The sequence below is a fragment of the Oncorhynchus masou genome, unplaced genomic scaffold (genome assembly GCF_036934945.1).
Source record: "Oncorhynchus masou masou isolate Uvic2021 unplaced genomic scaffold, UVic_Omas_1.1 unplaced_scaffold_666, whole genome shotgun sequence".
Taxonomy (NCBI): domain Eukaryota; kingdom Metazoa; phylum Chordata; class Actinopteri; order Salmoniformes; family Salmonidae; genus Oncorhynchus; species Oncorhynchus masou.
Genome location: NW_027013106.1, coordinates 367,630 through 390,662, shown reverse-complemented (window position 1 = coordinate 390,662; position 23,033 = coordinate 367,630). Strand labels below are relative to the sequence as shown.

The window sequence follows — 23,033 nt, the reverse complement described above, 5'->3', positions numbered from 1 at the left end:
CCCGCGAGAGCACAGACATTTCGGCGTCATCGAACACCCCCTTTTGTGAGTGCATAAAACCACTCGTTAACTAAATCTACATTCTGTCCATTCTGTCTTTCCCGCTCTTTATCTGTCCCCACCTCTTTCCATTGTCTACAAAGCCGTCATATCGGGTTAGTCCACTAGGGACCTTTCATTGCATTATGTTAGTATTCTATAATCATCCTGTGTGTGTGTTTATCTATTTCTGTGTGATTATTTCATTAGTTAGTAAATAAATAATAATTAATTGAAACATTCATTATGAGACTGAGGTAATAATTCATAATTGATTAATATGATGACGGGTAGGATATCGAGATATTCTGATCTACATTTGAGTTAATTTGGGAAACGGTAACTCGTTAAATAAACTTTTCCCGTGGTGCCCCAGGTTACGACTTAATCAATTGTTACATGGTTAATTTAACCGCGTAATAATTGACCGTAGTATGTAATTATTAGATGAATAGCCATCATCGCATTAATGGTAGCAACAACACGACAAATGCATGATTTAATATAATTCACCAATACATTCTAAATGTTTTATTTCATTGAATATTAAAACATACAATCTACCTGCAGTGAACAGTAGGTAACAATATGGTGATGTCATTACCTTGCCTTCCTATTGATGGGGCATTCCTTACCCCTAACCTTACCCCTAACCCTTACCCCTAATCCCTTACCCCTAACTCCTAACCTCTAACCTCTTACTCTATCTCTAACCCGATTCCCATGTCTACCCCTTTGGCATTTGTAAGCATGAAGGCACAGAACAGTAGGTAACAATATGGGGATGTCATGACCTTGCCTTCCGATTGATGGGGCATCAAATCAACAATACACAGGTTATGTTACCAACGTTATGAGTTTAGACAAGAGGTTATAGCAGACGGCCATTTCTGAGCCTTCGGCAAATTAGATTACTGTCCTACTGTAATGGTCCCGGTCAATGCACGTGATTGGATGTGTGGTCAGGGAAGTGAATGTGATTGGCTTAGAGCTCAGGTGAGAACACGGGTAATTGTGTTAGTATTTGATGAAGCATTAGGATGACAGGAACCTCTCCGAAAGGGACACAGTGTGCCATGGAGGCACCGCTCGGCCCCCTGGGTATCAGTGACTGTACCTGGATCTTTCTAGGTTCGTCATTTATTTAACAGGTCTGGTGTCATGAATCTGGTTGGATCACCATGTCTTCCTCAACAACTCACTGTATACTGGATCCACTGTAGGTTACACAAGAACTGTATACTGGATCCATTGTAGGTTACAGAGGAACTGTATACTGGATCCATTGTAGGTTACAGAGGGACTGTAATACTGGATCCATTGTAGGTTACAAAGGAACTGTAATACTGGATCCATTGTAGGTTACAGAGGAACTGTAATTACGGATCCATTGTAGGTTACAGAGGAACTGTAATACTGGATCCATTGTAGGTTACAGAGGAACTGTAATACTGGATCCATTGTAGGTTACAGAGGAACTGTAATACTGGATCCATTGTAGGTTACAGAGGAACTGTAATACTGGGTCCATTGTAGGTTACAGAGGAACTGTATACTGGATCCATTGTAGGTTACACAGGAACTGTATACTGGATCCATTGTAGGTTACACAGGAACTGTATACTGGATCCAATTACTGGATCCATTGTAGGTTACACAGGAACTGTAATACTGGTTCCATTGTAGGTTACAGAGGAACTGGATCCATTGTAGGTTACACAGGAACTGTATACTGGGTCCAAAGCTACCTTTCACTGGTGACTGTCAGCAGCATTACTTTGAAAGACATACTACTGGGCTTATTGTCTGTGTCTCTCTCCCTCTCTCTGTGTCTCTGTCTCTCTCTGTCTGTCTCTCTCTCTCCTCTCTCAAAGTGGACCTCTGGGCGATAACACTGACAGGAGATTTACTATGTCTTTTTGGTGATAAAACCTAAAGAGCATTCCAGAGCATGAGTTAATGTTTCTGTTCTATACGGTACCAGGGAGAGATGGCTCCAGTAGGGCCAGACACTGGTCTCTACGCAATGAAAACTGTCTGCTGTGAATTATAAGTATCTTTCATACAAAATCTTAAACAAAATCTTATAGATCTTCTCATTGAAAGCAAGTCTAAGAAGCGGTAAATCTGTTCTATGTGCGCTCAAACAGGATTCAATGCTGGTCTAACCAATCGGAATCCACGCGTTAGATAAAATACGGAACAGTTCTGTATTACACTGAAAGAATAAACGTTTTGTTTTCGAGATGATAGTTTCCGGATTCGACCATATTACTGACCTAAGGTTCGTATTTCTGTGTGTTATTATGTTATAACTAAGTCTATGATTTGATAGAGCAGTCTGACTGAGCGATGGTAGGCACCAGCAGGCTCGTAGCATTCATTCAAACAGCACTTTTATGCATTTTGCCAGCAGCTCTTCGCAATGCTGTTTATGACTTCAAGCCTATCAACTCCTGAGATTTGGCTGGTGCAACCGATGTGAAATGGCTAACTAGTTAGCGGGGAGCGCGCTAATAGCGTTTCAAACGTCACTCGCTCTGAGACTTGGAGTAGTTGTTCCCCTTGCTCTGCATGGGTAATGCTGCTTCGAGGGTGGCTGTTGTCGATGTGTTCCTGGTTCGAGCCCAGGTAGGAGCGAGGAGAGGGACGGAAGCTATACTGTTAACACTGGCAATGCTAAATCGCCTATTAAGAACATCCAATAGTCAAAGATATATGAAATACAAATCGTACAGAGAGAAATAGTCCTATAATTCCTATATTAACTACAAACTAAAACTTCTTACCTGGGAATATTGAAGACTCATGTTAAAAGGAACCACCAGCTATCATATGTTCTCATGTTCTGAACAAGGAATTTATACGTTAGCTTTGGGGCGGCAGGATAGCCTAGTGGTTGGACTAGTGACCGGAAGGTTGCAAGTTCAAATCCCCGAGCTGACATGGTACAAATCTGTCATTCTGCCCACTGTTCCTAGGCCGTCATTGAAAATAAGAATTTGTTCTTAACTGACTTGCCTGGTTAAATAAACATGGCACTTTTACTTTCTTCTCCAACACTTTGTTTTTGCATTATTTAAACCAAATTGAACATGTTTCAATATTTATTTGAGGATAAATAGATTTTATTGATGTATTATATTAAGTTAAAATAAGTGTTCATTCAGTATTTTTGTAATTGTCATTATTACAAATAAATCAATAAAAAAAATGTCTGATTTATCGGTATCAGACTTTTTTTGGTCCTTCAATAATCGGTATCGGTATCTGTGTTGAAAAATCATAATTGGTGACCTCTAGGCTTGATCAGCAACAAGTAAAAACGGCCTCTTCTCGGGTTACAACACTCACTACCGAGTTACAAACTGCCTCTGGAAGCAAAGTCAGCACAAGAACTGTTACTCGGGAGCTTCACGAAATGGGTTTCCATGGCCGAGCAGCCGCACACAAGCCTAAGATCACCATGCACAGTGCCAAGTGTCGGCTGAGTAATGTAAAACTCGGCGCCATTGGACTCTGGGGCAGTGGAAACGCATTCTCTGGAGTGATAAATCACACTTCACCATCTGGCAGTCTGACGGACAAATCTGGGTGTTGCTTCTATTGCCAATTCTATGGATATATGATTAGAATGATCCTGATAAATGAATTGGCCTGGATCAGAGAAGCTGTCCGTCTCGTCACGTTCATATGCATGGCACAGTGGAGATGCAACATGTTGCACAGGTCAGATAGGCTAGTAGCATGGAGAAATATTGTCCAGAGGCGCTTTTTTCCAAGGGAGGTTTATAAATTGACTGGCTGGGCTGTGGGACAGTGGATGTGGTAAAACTAATGGAACTGCTAACAGGCATTATGCATGAATATTGGTGATAACTCCTTGCTATCAACCAATCAGCATCCAGGATCCAAACAACCCATTTTATAATGTGACAAAGAGATTGGTAAATGATATAACACCCGTTATAACATCTGGTATGTAGACACTTATGTAGCATGTAATAGAATAGGACATAAGTTGTCATGCAGACTGTGTAATAGCAGTTGTTATTAACAGTAGGCATTAGCGCATATGACAACAGGATAAACAGTCATCTAGAAACACCCATTATGAACTAGTTTCATAAGATGTTATGCCGTTACTCATTACTGTTGTATAGGTGTTATAAAAGGCTTTATTAACACATGACTAAGGACACCTAGACTAAAGTGTTACCCCAACTTCTCCTGATCATTTCATAGACAAACTGCCAGTGTTCTGAAGTTCTATTTCAATTCTCTAGTCTGCGCCAGGTCACAGTTGTAAATGAGAACTTGTTCTCAACTAGCCTACCTGGTTAAATCAAGGTGAAATTAAAAAAATAGTAAAAAGTCTACTCTGAACACTCCAGATAGCCCAGTGAATAAAACACAAGTTCTACAGCAACTTTCAACGCAGTTTGAAGTTGAAATGAACAACAGACTGGAGCTCTTCAGGGACGTGTGAGTCAGAATTATAGAATCAACCTGAAGATAGAACCTGTTCTTACCATCATAAACAGATTTCCCAATCTTCTCCTCCTCTTCTTCATCTTTAATGTTGACATTCAGCTCCAGTGTTTGACTGCAGTCTTCCAGCTTCACTGATGTCATCTCTGCATCCTCCAGTGCAAACTGGGCTCCACTGCCACAATCAGGACCCAGTGACTGTAGGTTTGGACTCAGTGTGGAAGGAGAGAGGCAGGCTGGGCTTGTCCTCACTGTTGATGTTACCGACCTCAGACTTGACCTAAGTCAAAAAAAAAAAAGTTTAAATAATTTTAACAGAACAGTAGTTCACCTGCCTTACAATTAATGCTTGGGTTGCTTGCTTAAGAATCTTTCCTGGTAAATATTTAGCTATCCTTCTGATAAAGCATGCAGTTTATGCAGCACTATTTACTATGTTCCTGAATAACCATGTCTTCACTGTATTATTTCACCTCACAAAAAAAATATTGTATTTCCCATTTTCACACTATAGAAACAATTACAGACAAAGTTAGAAACACCTGAATGTCTGAATATTGTTACACATGTAAAAATAATAAGAAGTGAACCCGCGCTGCCTGCACTGAATTCAGTTGACGTAGACAGAAGGGGAGCCGCCATTTTACCATCTCGTGAATTTTACACAAAACCAATAACGAACTCAAAAATCGCAAATAATTTGATTTTTTAAATTAAATTAGCTTTACTAAATGATTTTCATTCAATCAGCCAACCCCAAAGTCTCTAGCTATTTGACTTATAAAATAGTAATGCTCACTCGGCTTGACACAAAAAAACCTAAAAGTAAAACCTTTACCAAACGTGATAATACCATAAAGGATGTGTTACCCAGCACGTTATGACATGTTCTTTCGATATTACAAAGTGTAAACGTGCTATTACATACCTGTAGTAATACATGTGAAACTGACACAAAATATATCGTCTCCACCACACAGTTCTGGCGCCTTCCCGGAACGTCCTGTTCCACCGCTGCAACAGAGCAAATGCGACATCACAGACCGAACAATGCGACAGATATTTCATTGGATGTATATATATGGTAGTGAGGGGAAAGCCCACTGGCAGAGTGGGAGAAGATGGAACGATATGGGGTTTGGCCGAAATTCGGCAAATTTTCTCATGCATTAAACATTTTATCTCAATACAGTTTTCTGTTCCTCAAACTACAATCTGTTATGAACAGAGTGGACAACGTTTGCTTAGGAATCCAAAGGCAAATTGAGTTAATGCACACAAGCGCTTCACCGACTAGGCGTTGCCTAAAGGAAATATTCAGGTTTGCTGGAACACGCCAATAGGATATCACTAGCGCGTGCTTGGCTCTGCCCACTATGACTCCCATTGGAAACAACAAGATGTGGTCTATCTTGGTTGACATAAACATATTTGGAGACACCTGTGTGTACATATTTGGAGACAAGACACTCTTGCGTATTGCTGCCTAATCCAAGGTTGGGGTACGGATTTCACATTTAGGTCACAAAAACAACTGGGAAAAGGAGAATGGGAAAATCTTAAATTGCACCATTTAATCCTGTACCGATTCACTATCCCCAAAAACTCACCACACCATCCCACTACTTTGGCCCTAAACGATCCTACACCAGGCCGTCTGCCTTGGAGGATGGAACCACTTCCCTCAACTTTTTTCTGCACTAAAATCTCTCACACCCAAATATGTATCTGCTGCTGAAACCACCACATCTATTTTATGTGATTTCCACTCCCATCAGTGCAGTGCAGTTGATCACAATGACTATAAAGGCAAGGAATTCGACCTTACTAAAACTCATTCTCAGCAAGACTACAAATTCCTGCAGGAAGCTCCCACAGTTAGTCTCTAGCCGACACTGTCAGCTACCGTTCACCACCTCGATCAGCGAGACCTCCTGGATCCAATCCATGAATGAACATCCTCTTTCTCTGTTTTAGATACTCACTGGCTACATGTTAGCTAGCTAGTTAGCAGGGCAGTAGATCAAACATCATTGTTTTACTTAGCCTAGGTAATTGTTTGTGTAGTATGTCAACGTTGGTGTCTATTTCAGACCTCATGGTATTTTTCAAGGATAAGCATAAGAGCATTGGAAGAGGAGAAGACCACTAGAAGTCGAGCCATGTGGAGGAGTGCAGCTATAGTAAGCAACAATTCACCGGTTTGGTCAGACCCAGCATTAGGTCAGACCCAGCATTAGGTCAGACCCAGCATTAGGTCAGACCCAGCATTAGGTCAGGCCCAGCATTAGGTCAGGCCCAGCATTAGGTCAGGCCCAGCATTAGGTCAGACCCAGCATTAGGTCAGACCCAGCATTAGGTCAGGCCCAGCATTAGGTCAGACCCAGCATTAGGTCAGGCCCAGCATTAGGTCAGGCCCCAGCATTAGGTCAGGCCCAGCATTAGGTCAGGCCCAGCATTAGGTCAGACCCAGCCCAGCATTAGGTCAGACCCAGCATTAGGTCAGACCCAGCATTAGGTCAGGCCCAGCATTAGGTCAGACCCAGCATTAGGTCAGGCCCAGCATTAGGTCAGACCCAGCATTAGGTCAGACCCAGCATTAGGTCAGGCCCAGCATTAGGTCAGGCCCAGCATTAGGTCAGGCCCAGCATTAGGTCAGGCCCAGCATTAGGTCAGACCCAGCATGAGGTCAGGCCCAGCATTAGGTCAGACCCAGCATTAGGTCAGACCCAGCATTAGGTCAGACCCAGCATTAGGTCAGACCCAGCATTAGGTCAGGCCCAGCATTAGGTCAGGCCCAGCATTAGGTCAGGCCCAGCATGAGGTCAGGCCCAGCATTAGGTCAGACCCAGCATTAGGTCAGGCCCAGCATTAGGTCAGGCCCAGCATTAGGTCAGGCCCAGCATTAGGTCAGACCCAGCATTAGGTCAGGCCCAGCATTAGGTCAGACCCAGCATTAGGTCAGGCCCAGCATTAGGTCAGGCCCAGCATTAGGTCAGGCCCAGCATTAGGTCAGACCCAGCATTAGGTCAGACCCAGCATTAGGTCAGGCCCAGCATTAGGTCAGGCCCAGCATTAGGTCAGGCCCAGCATTAGGTCAGACCCAGCATTAGGTCAGACCCAGCATTAGGTCAGACCCAGCATTAGGTCAGGCCCAGCATGAGGTCAGGCCCAGCATTAGGTCAGGCCCAGCATTAGGTCAGGCCCAGCATTAGGTCAGACCCAGCATGAGGTCAGACCCAGCATTAGGTCAGGTCCAGCATGAGGTCAGACCCAGCATTAGGTCAGGCCCAGCATTAGGTCAGGCCCAGTATTAGGTCAGGCCCAGCATTGAGGTCAGGCCCAGGTCAGGCCCAGCATGAGGTCAGACCCAGCATTAGGTCAGACCCAGCATTAGGTCAGGCCCAGCATTAGGTCAGACCCAGCATTAGGTCAGACCCAGCATTAGGTCAGGCCCAGCATTAGGTCAGACCCAGCATTAGGTCAGACCCAGCATTAGGTCAGACCCAGCATTAGGTCCCCAGCATTAGGTCAGGCCCAGCATTAGGTCAGGCCCAGCATTAGGTCAGGCCCAGCATTAGGTCAGACCCAGCATTAGGTCAGACCCAGCATTAGGTCAGGCCCAGTCAGACCCAGCATTAGGTCAGACCCAGCAGGTGTCCATTAGGTCAGGCCCAGCATTAGGTCAGACCCAGCATTAGGTCAGACCCAGCATTAGGTCAGACCCAGCATTAGGTCAGGCCCAGCATTAGGTCAGACTTTGTCAGACCCAGCATGTTTTGGTCAGGCCCAGCATTAGGTCAGACCAGACAGCATTAGGTCAGACCCAGCATTTCAACTAATCATGTAAGGTCAGGCCCAGCATTAGGTCAGGCCAATTACAGCATTAGGTCAGGCCAATTCTCAGCATTAGGTCAGAGCATTAGGTCAACAGCATTAGGTCAGGCATCGGCCCAGACCCAGCATTAGCTAAGCAGACCCAGCATTAGGTCAGACCCAGCATAAGTCATGACCCACAAAGGTCAGGCCCAGCATTAGGTCAGACATTAGGTCAGGCCCAGCATTAGGTCAGACAATCAATATATAGCCCAGCATTGTCAGGATCAGACGTCCTTCTGCATTGGAGAGTCAGACCCAGCATTATCTCTCTCTTAGTCCCTGAGACCCAGCTTGAAAATGAGTTTATTAAATATTATACAGCGGTAATGTCATCAATCAAATCAAACTATATTTATTTGGCACATTTCTTACAACAAATGCATTTCAAGGTGTTCCAAGTCATTCATTGAAAGGAATGTGTCACTTAACATCCTTCCTGTTGGCTGGTCTCTATAGGTGACCTGGGGATTCTCTCTACCTAGAATGCCTCCGCGGAGCTCATCAGTGGAGCCATGCAGTCTATTTTGGCGGTTCACAATATCGTCCGTACGGATGCCAGCCGTGCCCAATCAGGTGCAGTCAGTGGAGGATCTGTACCCGGGCGAAGACTACAACCCTCTGTCCCGAGAGCCCACAGAGGAGGATCATCAGAGGGTGAGGAACAGTCTCTGGGGCAGGTTCAGTGGAAGGAAATGTCTTCTTGAACCTGAGCCAGAACAACCGCTACCCTCCACGTCATCCCTGTCTGTACCGGACATTGTTAGAACAAGGGCACCTGGGGCATGCAGGCGTCCTGGCTGGCATGGTGCTGTCGGTGGAGCAGCAGGAGGCTAAACGACAGGCAACAGTTGGACAGCGCACCAACAGTCACACCACGAGGACTGGAATTATGGAGCTGTGGTTAGGACCAAAGGCGTTACTCCGTCCCTGCTTAAAACAGTCCTCAGATCAGTCGTTGGATGGGGTGTTGTCTGATAACGAAGAGGAGGGCATCAAGTCATTCAAATGGCTACAGGGATGAATGTGCAGGAGTCAGGGTTTTGGGTCACAGGGTCTGGGTGCCTCACCAGATGGCCTGGTGGGCACCACAGCAATGTCTTTATGGTGCAAGGGACCTTACTATTGAATAGGACGGATTTCAACTTCACTGAAAAATGTGAATGTTCTATCATAAAGTGAGAACATTTAGTTTCCCTGGCTGATATGGTTGCTACTTAGAAATACTAGAACAATACATTAATAGATTACATTCACTGCTATAAAATCGATCTCCAATTTAAATCACATAGTTTACATAGACCCAACGTGGACCTTTGACAAATACATGTGTAAGAAAAGGCTTTCCACGGTCTGTTTTGTCAACGAACTCAATGTATTCCAAACACTGGTGGTATTAGATGATCCTAATAAATGATGTAGCCTAGTAAACGATGCCCTCCTCTGGTATGTTCTATTGAACTGTCTGGGACTCGTTGTTTCCCTGCTTACTACTCAAAGATATTTCCCTGATTAGGTCAAAGACGAAACTAACTTCAATGCACTGGTCTCAAATGTATTCGCATAACTATGCTACACAGAACCAAGGCTGACCCAGTGTAGAATGAGAGGCTTTATTATATTAAAACTTGTCCCAGTCCAACGTACCTAGCTCCGCCCACTGGGGCGTGGCTTACGGAACGCTCTCTGAAATAAACGCTCTTATCGCCTTATTCCAACAGATGGAGTTCTCGCCACACCTGTGGTTCCAAAACGTGGAGTCATGTTTCGGTCAAGCCGCTTTGTTGACAACTCTAACCATCTCGCCAAGTGCCTTTGAACGGGGTAATGTAGTAGGTGCCAGGCACATCCAGCCAACTTGACACAACTAGGAAGCATAGGAGTCAACATGGGTCAGCATCCCTGTGCAACGCTTTTGACACCTTGTAGAGTCCATGTCCCGACGAATTGAGGCTGTTCTGAGGGAATAAAGGTGCAACTGAATATTAGGAAGGTGTTGTTAATATGAAATACCTCACGAGGAAACGTTATAATCATTACCATTGCCACAGGAAGTAGAGGTGCTGGGCTCCAGTCACAATCACGAACCAGTGACCGTAGTAGTGATTGGTCGTTCGAACGAGTCGGCTCTGAGAGCCGGCTCTTCTAGGTGAACGTTGGGATCCGGCTCGGATATCAGAAGAGACAAATCTATTTATAAAAATATAAAACAATTAAGATACGAATAATCAAAAGATTTAAAATTTATAGAATTAACTAATTCAAAGAATGAACAAAAATAAATACAATAATATAGGCCTAAATGCTCAAGCACACACACATTCGTTCTGAAAGATCTCCAGATCCTCTGAGCTGGTGGAAGAACAAGGCCTCTGTCTCCCCACGGCTTATTAAAGTCATGACAGAGAGACTCTGCATAGTGGCCACATCCGTTCCCTCTGAGAGGGTCTTCTCGAAAACGGGACAAATAATTACTGAGAGAAGAAACCGCATCAGCCCCTTGAAAGTGATGCCGCTTGCATTTCTGAATGCAAATCTCTCATAAAAGCGAAATATGGTCAGTATTGCTGTGTGCTGTTAGTTATAGCATGGCAATAAAGGAGAATAGAGGGACCAGTTTAATGTTTTAAGTGGGATGCTGCAGTTTTGCAAATTGTAATTTTTCTTTGATATGGTGCAATATTATATTATGCTGTTCAGATTGTATTCGTTTTGAATGGTTAGATTTATGCACTTTGTTTAAATACATTAAAAAGTTATACTTTAAATGCAAATGTTTAATAGCATTCTATTTAATTACAAACCAATGCATTTTTAAATACATTGTGGTTAAGGTAGAGTATGATTTCATTAAATCATATAATTAGAATTGTTTTAACACCAATCATAGTCAAACTATCGCAAACTGTTTGACTTGAAAAATAACAAAACATACTTTTTTAAAGAGCCGTTTGGGAGCTGTCATGGTAATTGCCTGTATTACTGAGGGAAAGGAGAGTTTACAAACCACACACCAGTCAGAGTTATACATAAACTTCATCTGTTAATTAAATTAGCTTCACCATAGCCCTGTGACTCTCGGATCAATTCAGTGTCGATAAATGAATTCTGAGAGTCAACATAATGGCAACTGGGATCTTTTTATAGCAAAGATCCACCCCTCCCAAGATGAACCACAGGTCTTGGGAAAACTGCACACAGAAAGACGTTTACTTGAGAGAGGAGTATCCCATAGCCAGACAGCATTAGCTATAAATTATTGTTCAGTTCGCTGTCTTAGACGAGGTTCAACTTCTCGTTCTTGGTAATTCCCATTACCAAACATTACCTCATCCAATGGCATATATCAGTTGTCAATTCTAGATACTCTCATCTCAAATACACCCCCTCCACCTGGACAAGCTCACAAGAGGAGAGTGAGCCTCTAGGTCAAGATAAGGGCAACATCAGAGGGGACATACAATGGTTCCAGACACTGCCATACTCTTCCCCCGAATGGGAAAGGTAGGGAGTGACTGGCACACAGACATTGTGGAGCCAAGAGATAATTGGTTCCCCCTCAATCATCTCTTCACGTGTTTTAAAAGATACGTTCACATATGAAGACAAGCCTGACCTCTCCCCTCTCTGGGGCCCAAGTCATTTCCCCACATAAGCATATTTATGAAAGTAGATAAAACATCTTATTTATCAATGTTACCTAACTAATTCTGATTCTGCTACGACAGAGCCAAAAGAGCTGGCTGGAATGTCCATCACTAGACTGTAGGTTGGGACTCAGTGTGGATGGAAAGAGGCAGACTGGAATGCCCATCACTAGACTGTAGGTTGGGACTCAGTGTGGATGGAAAGAGGCAGACTGGAATGCCCATCACTAGACTGTAGGTTGGGACTCAGTGTGGATGGAAAGAGGCAGACTGGAATGCCCATCACTAGACTGTAGGTTGGGACTCAGTGTGGATGGAAAGAGGCAGACTGGAATGCCCATCACTAGACTGTAGGTTGGGACTCAGTGTGGATGGAAAGAGGCAGACTGGAATGCCCATCACTAGACTGTAGGTTTGGACTCAGTGTGGATGGAAAGAGGCAGACTGGAATGCCCATCACTAGACTGTAGGTTGGGACTCAGTGTGGATGGAAAGAGGCAGACTGGAATGCCCATCACTAGACTGTAGGTTGGGACTCAGTGTGGATGGAAAGAGGCAGACTGGAATGCCCATCACTAGACTGTAGGTTTGGACTCAGTGTGGATGGAAAGAGGCAGACTGGAATGCCCATCACTAGACTGTAGGTTGGGACTCAGTGTGGATGGAAAGAGGCAGACTGGAATGCCCATCACTAGACTGTAGGTTGGGACTCAGTGTGGATGGAAAGAGGCAGACTGGAATGCCCATCACTAGACTGTAGGTTTGGACTCAGTGTGGATGGAAAGAGGCAGACTGGAATGCCCATCACTAGACTGTAGGTTTGGACTCAGTGTGGATGGAAAGAGGCAGACTGGAATGCCCATCACTAGACTGTAGGTTGGGACTCAGTGTGGATGGAAAGAGGCAGACTGGAATGCCCATCACTAGACTGTAGGTTGGGACTCAGTGTGGATGGAAAGAGGCAGACTGGAATGCCCATCACTAGACTGTAGGTTGGGACTCAGTGTGGATGGAAAGAGGCAGACTGGAATGCCCATCACTAGACTGTAGGTTGGGACTCAGTGTGGATGGAAAGAGGCAGACTGGAATGCCCATCACTAGACTGTAGGTTTGGACTCAGTGTGGATGGAAAGAGGCAGACTGGAATGCCCATCACTAGACTGTAGGTTTGGACTCAGTGTGGATGGAAAGAGGCAGACTGGAATGCCCATCACTAGACTGTAGGTTGGGACTCAGTGTGGATGGAAAGAGGCAGACTGGAATGCCCATCACTAGACTGTAGGTTGGGACTCAGTGTGGATGGAAAGAGGCAGACTGGAATGCCCATCACTAGACTGTAGGTTGGGACTCAGTGTGGATGGAAAGAGGCAGACTGGAATGCCCATCACTAGACTGTAGGTTGGGACTCAGTGTGGATGGAAAGAGGCAGACTGGAATGCCCATCACTAGACTGTAGGTTGGGACTCAGTGTGGATGGAAAGAGGCAGACTGGAATGCCCATCACTAGACTGTAGGTTTGGACTCAGTGTGGATGGAAAGAGGCAGACTGGAATGCCCATCACTAGACTGTAGGTTGGGACTCAGTGTGGATGGAAAGAGGCAGACTGGAATGCCCATCACTAGACTGTAGGTTTGGACTCAGTGTGGATGGAAAGAGGCAGACTGGAATGCCCATCACTAGACTGTAGGTTGGGACTCAGTGTGGATGGAAAGAGGCAGACTGGAATGCCCATCACTAGACTGTAGGTTTGGACTCAGTGTGGATGGAAAGAGGCAGACTGGAATGCCCATCACTAGACTGTAGGTTTGGACTCAGTGTGGATGGAAAGAGGCAGACTGGAATGCCCATCACTAGACTGTAGGTTGGGACTCAGTGTGGATGGAAAGAGGCAGACTGGAATGCCCATCACTAGACTGTAGGTTGGGACTCAGTGTGGATGGAAAGAGGCAGACTGGAATGCCCATCACTAGACTGTAGGTTTGGACTCAGTGTGGATGGAAAGAGGCAGACTGGAATGCCCATCACTAGACTGTAGGTTGGGACTCAGTGTGGATGGAAAGAGGCAGACTGGAATGCCCATCACTAGACTGTAGGTTTGGACTCAGTGTGGATGGAAAGAGGCAGACTGGAATGCCCATCACTAGACTGTAGGTTTGGACTCAGTGTGGATGGAAAGAGGCAGACTGGAATGCCCATCACTAGACTGTAGGTTTGGACTCAGTGTGGATGGAAAGAGGCAGACTGGAATGCCCATCACTAGACTGTAGGTTTGGACTCAGTGTGGATGGAAAGAGGCAGACTGGAATGCCCATCACTAGACTGTAGGTTTGGACTCAGTGTGGATGGAAAGAGGCAGACTGGAATGCCCATCACTAGACTGTAGGTTTGGACTCAGTGTGGATGGAAAGAGGCAGACTGGAATGCCCATCACTAGACTGTAGGTTTGGACTCAGTGTGGATGGAAAGAATGGAATGCCCATCACTAGACTGTAGGTTTGGACTCAGTGTGGATGGAAAGAGGCAGACTGGAATGCCCATCACTAGACTGTAGGTTTGGACTCAGTGTGGATGGAAAGAGGCAGACTGGAATGCCCATCACTAGACTGTAGGTTTGGACTCAGTGTGGATGGAAAGAGGCAGACTGGAATGCCCATCACTAGACTGTAGGTTTGGACTCAGTGTGGATGGAAAGAGGCAGACTGGAATGCCCATCACTAGACTGTAGGTTTGGGACTCAGTGTGGATGGAAAGAGGCAGACTGGAATGCCCATCACTAGACTGTAGGTTGTGGACTCAGTGTGGATGGAAAGAGGCAGACTGGAATGCCCATCACTAGACTGTAGGTTTGGACTCAGTGTGGATGGAAAGAGGCAGACTGGAATGCCCATCACTAGACTGTAGGTTTGGACTCAGTGTGGATGGAAAGAGGCAGACTGGAATGCCCATCACTAGACTGTAGGTTTGGACTCAGTGTGGATGGAAAGAGGCAGACTGGAATGCCCATCACTAGACTGTAGGTTTGGACTCAGTGTGGATGGAAAGAGGCAGACTGGAATGCCCATCACTAGACTGTAGGTTTGGACTCAGTGTGGATGGAAAGAGGCAGACTGGAATGCCCATCACTAGACTGTAGGTTTGGACTCAGTGTGGATGGAAAGAGGCAGACTGGAATGCCCATCACTAGACTGTAGGTTTGGACTCAGTGTGGATGGAAAGAGGCAGACTGGAATGCCCATCACTAGACTGTAGGTTTGGACTCAGTGTGGATGGAAAGAGGCAGACTGGAATGCCCATCACTAGACTGTAGGTTTGGACTCAGTGTGGATGGAAAGAGGCAGGCTGGGTTTGTCCTCACTGTTAATCTGTCAACTCTGGATAGAATCCCAGTTCTAAATAAAAGTCTGAGATCAACCTCCTGGTTCTCCTCTGTGCAGGCCACACACCCCCTCCCATTGTTACTGTGTGTATGAACAGATTCTGAACAATGGCTTCCTAAAATGCTGTGGTGCTTACTAACACAATAGGAAAGGTTTTGGTAGATCACAGGTGAGTTCCCAGCTCTTCCACTCTGAACAATGGGGCAGGTAAAGGCTAATGCTGCTTCCTCTCTGGTTCCATTCCCGAATAGTAAGTGGATCATACTTGAATTGTGGTAGTAATATTGTCCCTGGACTTTGGCACCATAGAAAACACATTACAATTATACATTGACAAAATAAATGTTATTTTATTTAACTTTTATTTAAATAAGAAAACATGTCCTTTATACTGCAAAACATTATTTGTATGATACAAATCATTAAAATCCAGACAGAAAATATTTACACAAGAAGCATCTAATATCACACAGTCAAAACTCTCCGTCGTTTAGTTAAGTTCACCATTCTGCGATTCTCACTAGCTAATTGGCATGTAGAGGTTTAGTGACATGTATTGACTAGATACATAGACATTTAAATTAGTTTGAATAACATCAATTAAACAAAAAACATTGCATTGTCAGTATAAATAACCCAAAGTTTGACCAGCACAAATTCAAGTAGAATATTTATTTTTCATTCGCACATCAATTAAGTTCAATGCAGACATCCAAATCCATTCATCAATGACCAAAATAATACATCTATTTAAGACAATTTAATGAACATATTTATCGTTTCAAAGTATGTATATCACTAAATTGGTCATCATCATACAATGTTGTTGATCCATCCTCAGTCTAACTCATTCCCACAGAAAACTGATCACACCATCTCTATCTGATACATGTTGTGTCTACTAACTTATTCCCACAGAAAACTGATCACACCATCTCTATCTGATACATGTTGTCTACTAGCTCATTCCCACAGAAAACTGATCATCACACCATCTCTATCTGATACATGTTGTGTCTACTAACTTATTCCCACAGAAAACTGATCACACCATCTCTATCTGATACATGTTGTCTACTAGCTCATTCCCACAGAAAACTGATCACACCATCTCTATCTGATACATGTTGTGTCTACTAACTTATTCCCACAGAAAACTGATCATCACACCATCTCTACCTGATACATGTTGTCCACTAGCTCATTCCCACAGAAAACTGATCACACCATCTCTATCTGATACATGTTGTCTACTAGCTCATTCCCACAGAAAACTGATCATCACACCATCTCTATCTGATACATGTTGTCTACTAGCTCATTCCCACAGAAAACTGATCATCACACCATCTCTACCTGATACATGTTGTCTACTAGCTCATTCCCACAGAAAACTGATCATCACACCATCTCTAACTGATACATGTTGTGTCTACTAACTTATTCCCACAGAAAACTGATCATCACACCATCTCTATCTGATACATGTTGTCCACTAGCTCATTCCCACAGAAAACTGATCATCACACCATCTCTATCTGATACATGTTGTGTCTACTAACTTATTCCCACAGAGTACCACACAGATCAGTCAGACTTCATTGTTTCAATGTAAGGATATTCAACCCTAAAGGCAAATATATTTAGAGTAAAAGCTAACAAAACACAACAAAAAACTGACAAGGTGCTCACTGATCAGTAAAACAACAAGAAGCTAACATTCTATAACACGCCCTTTCCTCTGCACGGTTCTCTTACAGTGAGAAACAATCGGATCCCAATAGTGTTTTATTCTTTCTTAAATGTTATCAAATTCACTGTTACCACTTCATTTATGAGATGAGAATGAAGTGATGTAATGACTTCCCTCTTAGCTGGTCTGAGAGAACCGATGAGGCTTCTCTCCTGTGTGTATACATTGGTGTGTTAAGCTGCTCTGATCAGTAAAACAATTTCCACAATCAGAGCAGGAGAAAGGCTTCTCTCCTGTATGTATACGCTAGTGACATTAAAAGGTATCTAAATCGGGGGAAACTCTTCCCACAGTCAGAGCAGAAGTGAGACTTTGTCTATTTGTATTCGCTGGGGACATGTTAACTTTTCCAATTGGGAGAAACTCGTTCCATTGTCAGAGCAGAAGTAAGGCTTCTCTTCTGTGTGTGTTCTCTGATGAACTGTTAGCTCAGGTGATGTTTTGAAGCACTTACCACAGTCAGAGCAGGAGAATGGCTTCGCTATATGTATTAGTTGGTGACTTTTTAACTTATCCAATCGGGAAAAACTTTTCCCGCAGTCAGAGCAGGAGTAAGGCTTCTCTCCAGTGTGCACTCTCTGATGAATTGTCAGAGCTTGTGACGTTGTGAATCTCTTCCCACAGTCAGAGCAGAAGTAAGGTTTCACTCCTGTGTGTGTCCTCTGATGGACCTTTACCTCAGTTGATGTTTTGAAACATTTACCACAGTCAGAGCAGGAGAATGGCTTCTCTCTATGTATTAGTTGGTGACTTTTTAACTTATCCAATCGGGAAAAACTTTTCCCGCAGTCAGAGCAGGAGTAAGGCTTCTCTCCAGTGTGCACTCTCTGATGAATTGTCAGAGCTTGTGACGTTGTGAATCTCTTCCCACAGTCAGAGCAGAAGTAAGGCTTCACTCCTGTGTGTGTTCTCTGGTGAACTTTTACCTCAGTTGATGTTTTGAAGAATTTACCACAGTCAGAGCAGAAGTAAGGCTTCTCTCCTGTGTGTGTTCTCTGATGAATTGTTACATCAGACGTTGTGGTGAAGCATCTTCCACAGTCAGAGCAAGAGTATGGCTTCTCTCCTGTATGCACACGTTCATGTACTTTTAAGGTATCCATTCGGGAGAAACTCTTTCCACAGGCATAGCAGAAGTAAGGCTTCTCTCCTGTGTGTGTTCTCTGATGAACTTTTACCTCAGTTGATGTTTTGAAGCATTTACCACAGTCAGAGCAGAAGTAAGGCTTCTCTCCTGTGTGTGTTCTCTGATGAACTGTTAGATCAGATGTTGTGGTGAAGCATTTTCCACAGTCAGAGCAAGAGTATGGCTTCTCTCCTGTATGCACACGTTCATGTACTTTTAAGGTATCCAATCGGGAGAAACTCTTTCCACAGGCAGAGCAGAAGTAAGGCTTCTCTCCTGTGTGTGTTCTCTGATGAACTTTTACCTCAGTTGATGTTTTGAAGCATTTGCCACAGTCAGAGCAGGAGAATGGCTTCTCTCTGTGTATTAGTTGGTGACTTTTTAACTTATCCAATCTGGGGAAACTTTTCCCACAGTCAGAGCAGGAGTAAGGCTTCTCTCCAGTGTGCACTTTCTGATGAATTGTCAGAGCTTGTGATGTTGTGAATCTCTTCCCACAGTCAGTACAGGAATTCAGATTCTCTCCTGTGTGTATTTTTAGGTGTATTTTTAGCTTTGATAGAAATGGGAAAATCTCACAATGTGGGAGGTGGTGAGACCTCTTAGCTCTGTGATCTTCCTGCTGTTGCTCTCTGGATGTAGAGAATGTCTCAACATGGTTTCCTGTGTGAACAACATCAGAAGAACCAGTCAGTGAGATATACATATGACTTCATTTACAGTGAGTTCAGAAAGAATTCACATCCCTTGATTTTTTTCTACATTTTGTTGTGTTTCAGCATGAATTTAAAATTTATTAAATTGAGTCATTGGCCTACACAATACCACACACAAGGGCATGGATACATGACTAGATATTGGATATTGTTGTACCAACATGAATTCTACTATGACTATTTACCATCTGAATATGAAAACCACATCTGTAGATTCTAAACCACCAGTTGGTGGACCGATCAGGACAGAAAGTGGTAGGCCCGAAAAGTGGGTAGTCCTTACCCCATAACGCCAGTGGAGTACCCCATAACGCCAGTGGAGTACCCCATAACGCCAGTGGGAGTACCCCATAACGCCAGTGGGAGTACCCCATAACGCCAGTGGGATACCCCATAACGCCAGTGGAGTACCCCATAACGCCAGTGGAATACCCCATAACACCAGTGGAGTACCCCATAACGCCAGTGGAATACCCCATAACGCCAGTGGAATAACGCCAGTGGAGTATAACGCCAGTGGAGTACCCCATAACGCCAGTGGAACCCCATAACGCCAGTGGAGTGGAGTACCCCATAACACCAGTGGAGTACCCCATAACACCAGTGGAGTACCCCATAACACCAGTGGAATACCCCATAACACCAGTGGAATACCCCATAACACCAGTGGAATACCCCATAATGTAAAACAAAAACAAGAAAAATGACATTGAATATCCCTTTGAGCATGGTGAAGATATTAATTACACTCTGGGTGGTGTATCAATACACCCAGTCACTACAAAGATACAGGCATCCTTCCTAACTTAGTTGCAGGAGAGGAGGGAAACTGCTTAGGGTTTTCACCATGAGGCCAATGGTGACTTTAAAACAGTTAGACTGAGGATGGATCAACAACATTGTAGTTACTCCACAATATTAACATCAATAACAGAGTGAAAAGAAGGAAAGCTCTACAGAGTAAAACTATTCCAAAACATGCATCCTGTTTGCATTAAGGCACTAAAGTAAAACTGCAAAAAATGTGGCAAAAATAATGAACTTAAAATCCTGAATACACAGTGTTATGTTTGGGGCAAATCCAACACAACACATCACGGAGTACCACTCTTCACATGGAGGTGGCTGCATCATGTTATGGGTATGCTTGTCATCGGCAAGGACTTGGACGTTTTTTGTTGGTTGATAAAAAAAAATAATGGAATAGAACTAAGCACTGGCAAAATCCTAGAGGAAAACCTGGTTCAGTCTGCTTTCCAACAAACACTGGTATGCAAATTCACCTGTCAGAAGGACAATAACCTAAAACACAAGGCCAAATATACACTGGAGTTGCTTACCAAGACATTGAATGTTCCAGAGTGACCTAGTTACAGTTTTGACTTAAATCATCTTGAAAATCTATGGTAAGACTTGAAAATGGCTGTCTAGCAATGAAAGCACTTATTTTTTCAGAATAAATGTGCATATATTGTACAATCCAGGTGTGGAAAGCTCTTAGAGATTTACACAGAAAAACTCACAGCTGTCATCACTGCCAAAGGTGCTTCTTCAAAGTATTTACTCAGGGGTGTGAATACTGTGGTGGTTAATTCCTTTACTATCAAATGAGGAGAGACAAACTTATCACACAAGTCAGAGTTATACTAAAACAACATCTTTAAATCACTTATTAATAAGGGAGCAGGTTAATACAACGCACACATATAAATTGAATCGATTGAGTGCTCTACGATAATGATGGCTGGTCATGGCTGGTCGACAAATTCACGCTCAGATGATTCATTGAGAGCCCAGAGACAAAAGTACAAAGTCCATCCTCTTCCATCTACATGACACACGACAGATGTATACAATGGGTCACAAGGTTAAGATTTGTATGAAATATACCTATAATACAGTTTTCATTGTGTAAAGACCAGTGTCTGTCCCTCCGACTCCAAACTGGAGCCATCTCTCCCTGGTACCATATAGAACAGAAACATTATCTCATGCTCTGGAATGCTCTTTAGGTTTAATCACCCAGAAGACATCATAAATCTCCTGTCAGTGTTATCGCCCAGAGGCCCTTCCTCAGTAGAACACACACACAATAGTTAAGAATACTCTGTTCTGTCGAATAAAACAACCATTTGATGCAATAAAAGTCTTATAACATAACCTTGCAATCTTCCACCATAATACTTATGTAAATGAGATATTTCTGCATTATTATTTATTTTTTTAAACATTTGCAAAGATTTCAAAAAACATGTTTTGCCTGTCATTATGGGGTATTGTGTGTAGATGGCTCAAAAATAAAAAATAATAATTTAGGCTGTAACAACAATGTGGAATAAGTCAAGGGGTATGAATACTTTCTGAAGGATCTATACTGTCCAATACAAAAGGGGAATACAACTATTCTAAAAGTGGACAAAAAGCTGATTCCCCCCCCAAAAAAGAGTGAAAATTCAGACCCATATAATCCTCCACTCACTATCACAAGGGTTAGAAACTACAGACTCATTTCATATCATCCTCCACTCACTATCACAAGGGTTAGTAACTACACAGACTCACTTCATAGAACTTTAAAACACTGGCAGTTTATCTACAGTGGGGCAAAAAAGTATTTAGTCAGCCACCAATTGTGCAAGTTCTCCCACTTAAAAAGATGAGAGGCCTGTAATTTTCATCATAGGTACACTTCAACTATGACAGACAAACTGAGAAAAAAAATTCCAGAAAATCACATTGTAGGATTTTTAATTAATTTATTTGCAAATTATGGTGGAAAATAAGTATTTGGTCACCTACAAACAAGGAAGATTTCTGGCTCTCACAGACCTGTAACTTCTTCTTTAAGAGGCTCCTCTGTCCTCCACTCGTTACCTGTATTAATGGCACCTGTTTGAACTTGTTATCAGTATAAAAGACATGTACACAACCTCAAACAGTCACTAAATACTTTTTTGCCCCACTGTACTTCACCTCTTTAGGCTACTCGCTGATCACTCCAGACAGACCAGTGAATAAAACAAATGCTGGCAATACTGGTGTCAAACCATGCAAGTGTCAGTAGCATGAAATATTATCTACCTTCTCATTGAAACAGTTCATCATGAAACAGTTCTACAGCAACTTTTCAAAATGAAAAACAAGTTTTGTACAGTCTGGTGTTCTTCAGGGATGTGATGTCAGAATGACAGAATTCACAATAGCAATAGACTGGTTCATATAATGGAATACCCTACTAATGAAGGAGGTATACCCTATGCTTATAGATAGAATTAAACCTACTAATAGACTGGGTCATAACTACTAATGGATAACTAATGGTATACCCTATGAAGGGAACTTATAGATAGAATTAAACCTACTAATAGACTGGGTCATAACTAATGGAGGTATACCCTATGAAGGGAACTTATAGATAGAATTAAACCTACTAATAGACTGGGTCACTAATAGACTGTCCTGCTCTTACCATGAGTAACAGATGTCCCAATCTTCTCCTCCTCTTCTTCATCTTTAATGTTGGCATTCAGCTCCAGTGTTTGACTGCAGTCTTCCAGCTTCACTGATGCCATCTCTGGATCCTGCTGTAAAAACTGGGCTCCACTGTCACAATCAGGGCCCAGTGACTGTAGATTTGGACTCAGTGTGGAAGGAGAGAGGCAGGCTGGGTTTGTCCTCACTGTTGATGTTGCTGGCCTCAAACTTGACCTGAGTCGGCCTGTAGTTATAAAGAGAAACGGACAAAAGTTATTGTCTTTTAGTTCTGGCATTTCCTTTATTCTCAAAAAAATAAATAAAAATATATATATTTTGTTCAATAATCTAATTTCAATAGACCAGGTAGTTAAACATCGACAACAAAACATTAATTCACATTAGACGAGTGCACACTTTTAATTACACGTAAAAAAAACTTTATGCTTAAAATAAATTTTAGCAACCAGGAAATGGCAAAGCATATTGCACCTTCAAGTACAGCGGTGGGGAAAGTTATTAAGTAAAAGTTA

The 23,033-nt window shown here is 43.2% G+C and overlaps 1 protein-coding gene across 1 annotated transcript in view; it reads right to left on the bottom strand.

Annotated features, from left to right (window-relative positions):
• The window catches only part of LOC135536806 (zinc finger protein 585A-like), a 40,618-nt gene extending 18,074 nt beyond the window's left edge, over positions 1–22,544 (bottom strand). Inside the window, exons 1-3 of the mRNA XM_064963032.1 lie at positions 22,496–22,544; positions 5,459–5,544; positions 4,572–4,810 (exon numbers count right to left, since the gene is read on the bottom strand). Coding sequence (XP_064819104.1) covers positions 4,572–4,810; positions 5,459–5,544; positions 22,496–22,537 — 367 coding nt within the window. The 5' untranslated portion in view covers positions 22,538–22,544. The remainder of the gene's footprint in view (positions 1–4,571; positions 4,811–5,458; positions 5,545–22,495) is intronic.
• Positions 22,545–23,033: the final 489 nt, after the last annotated feature.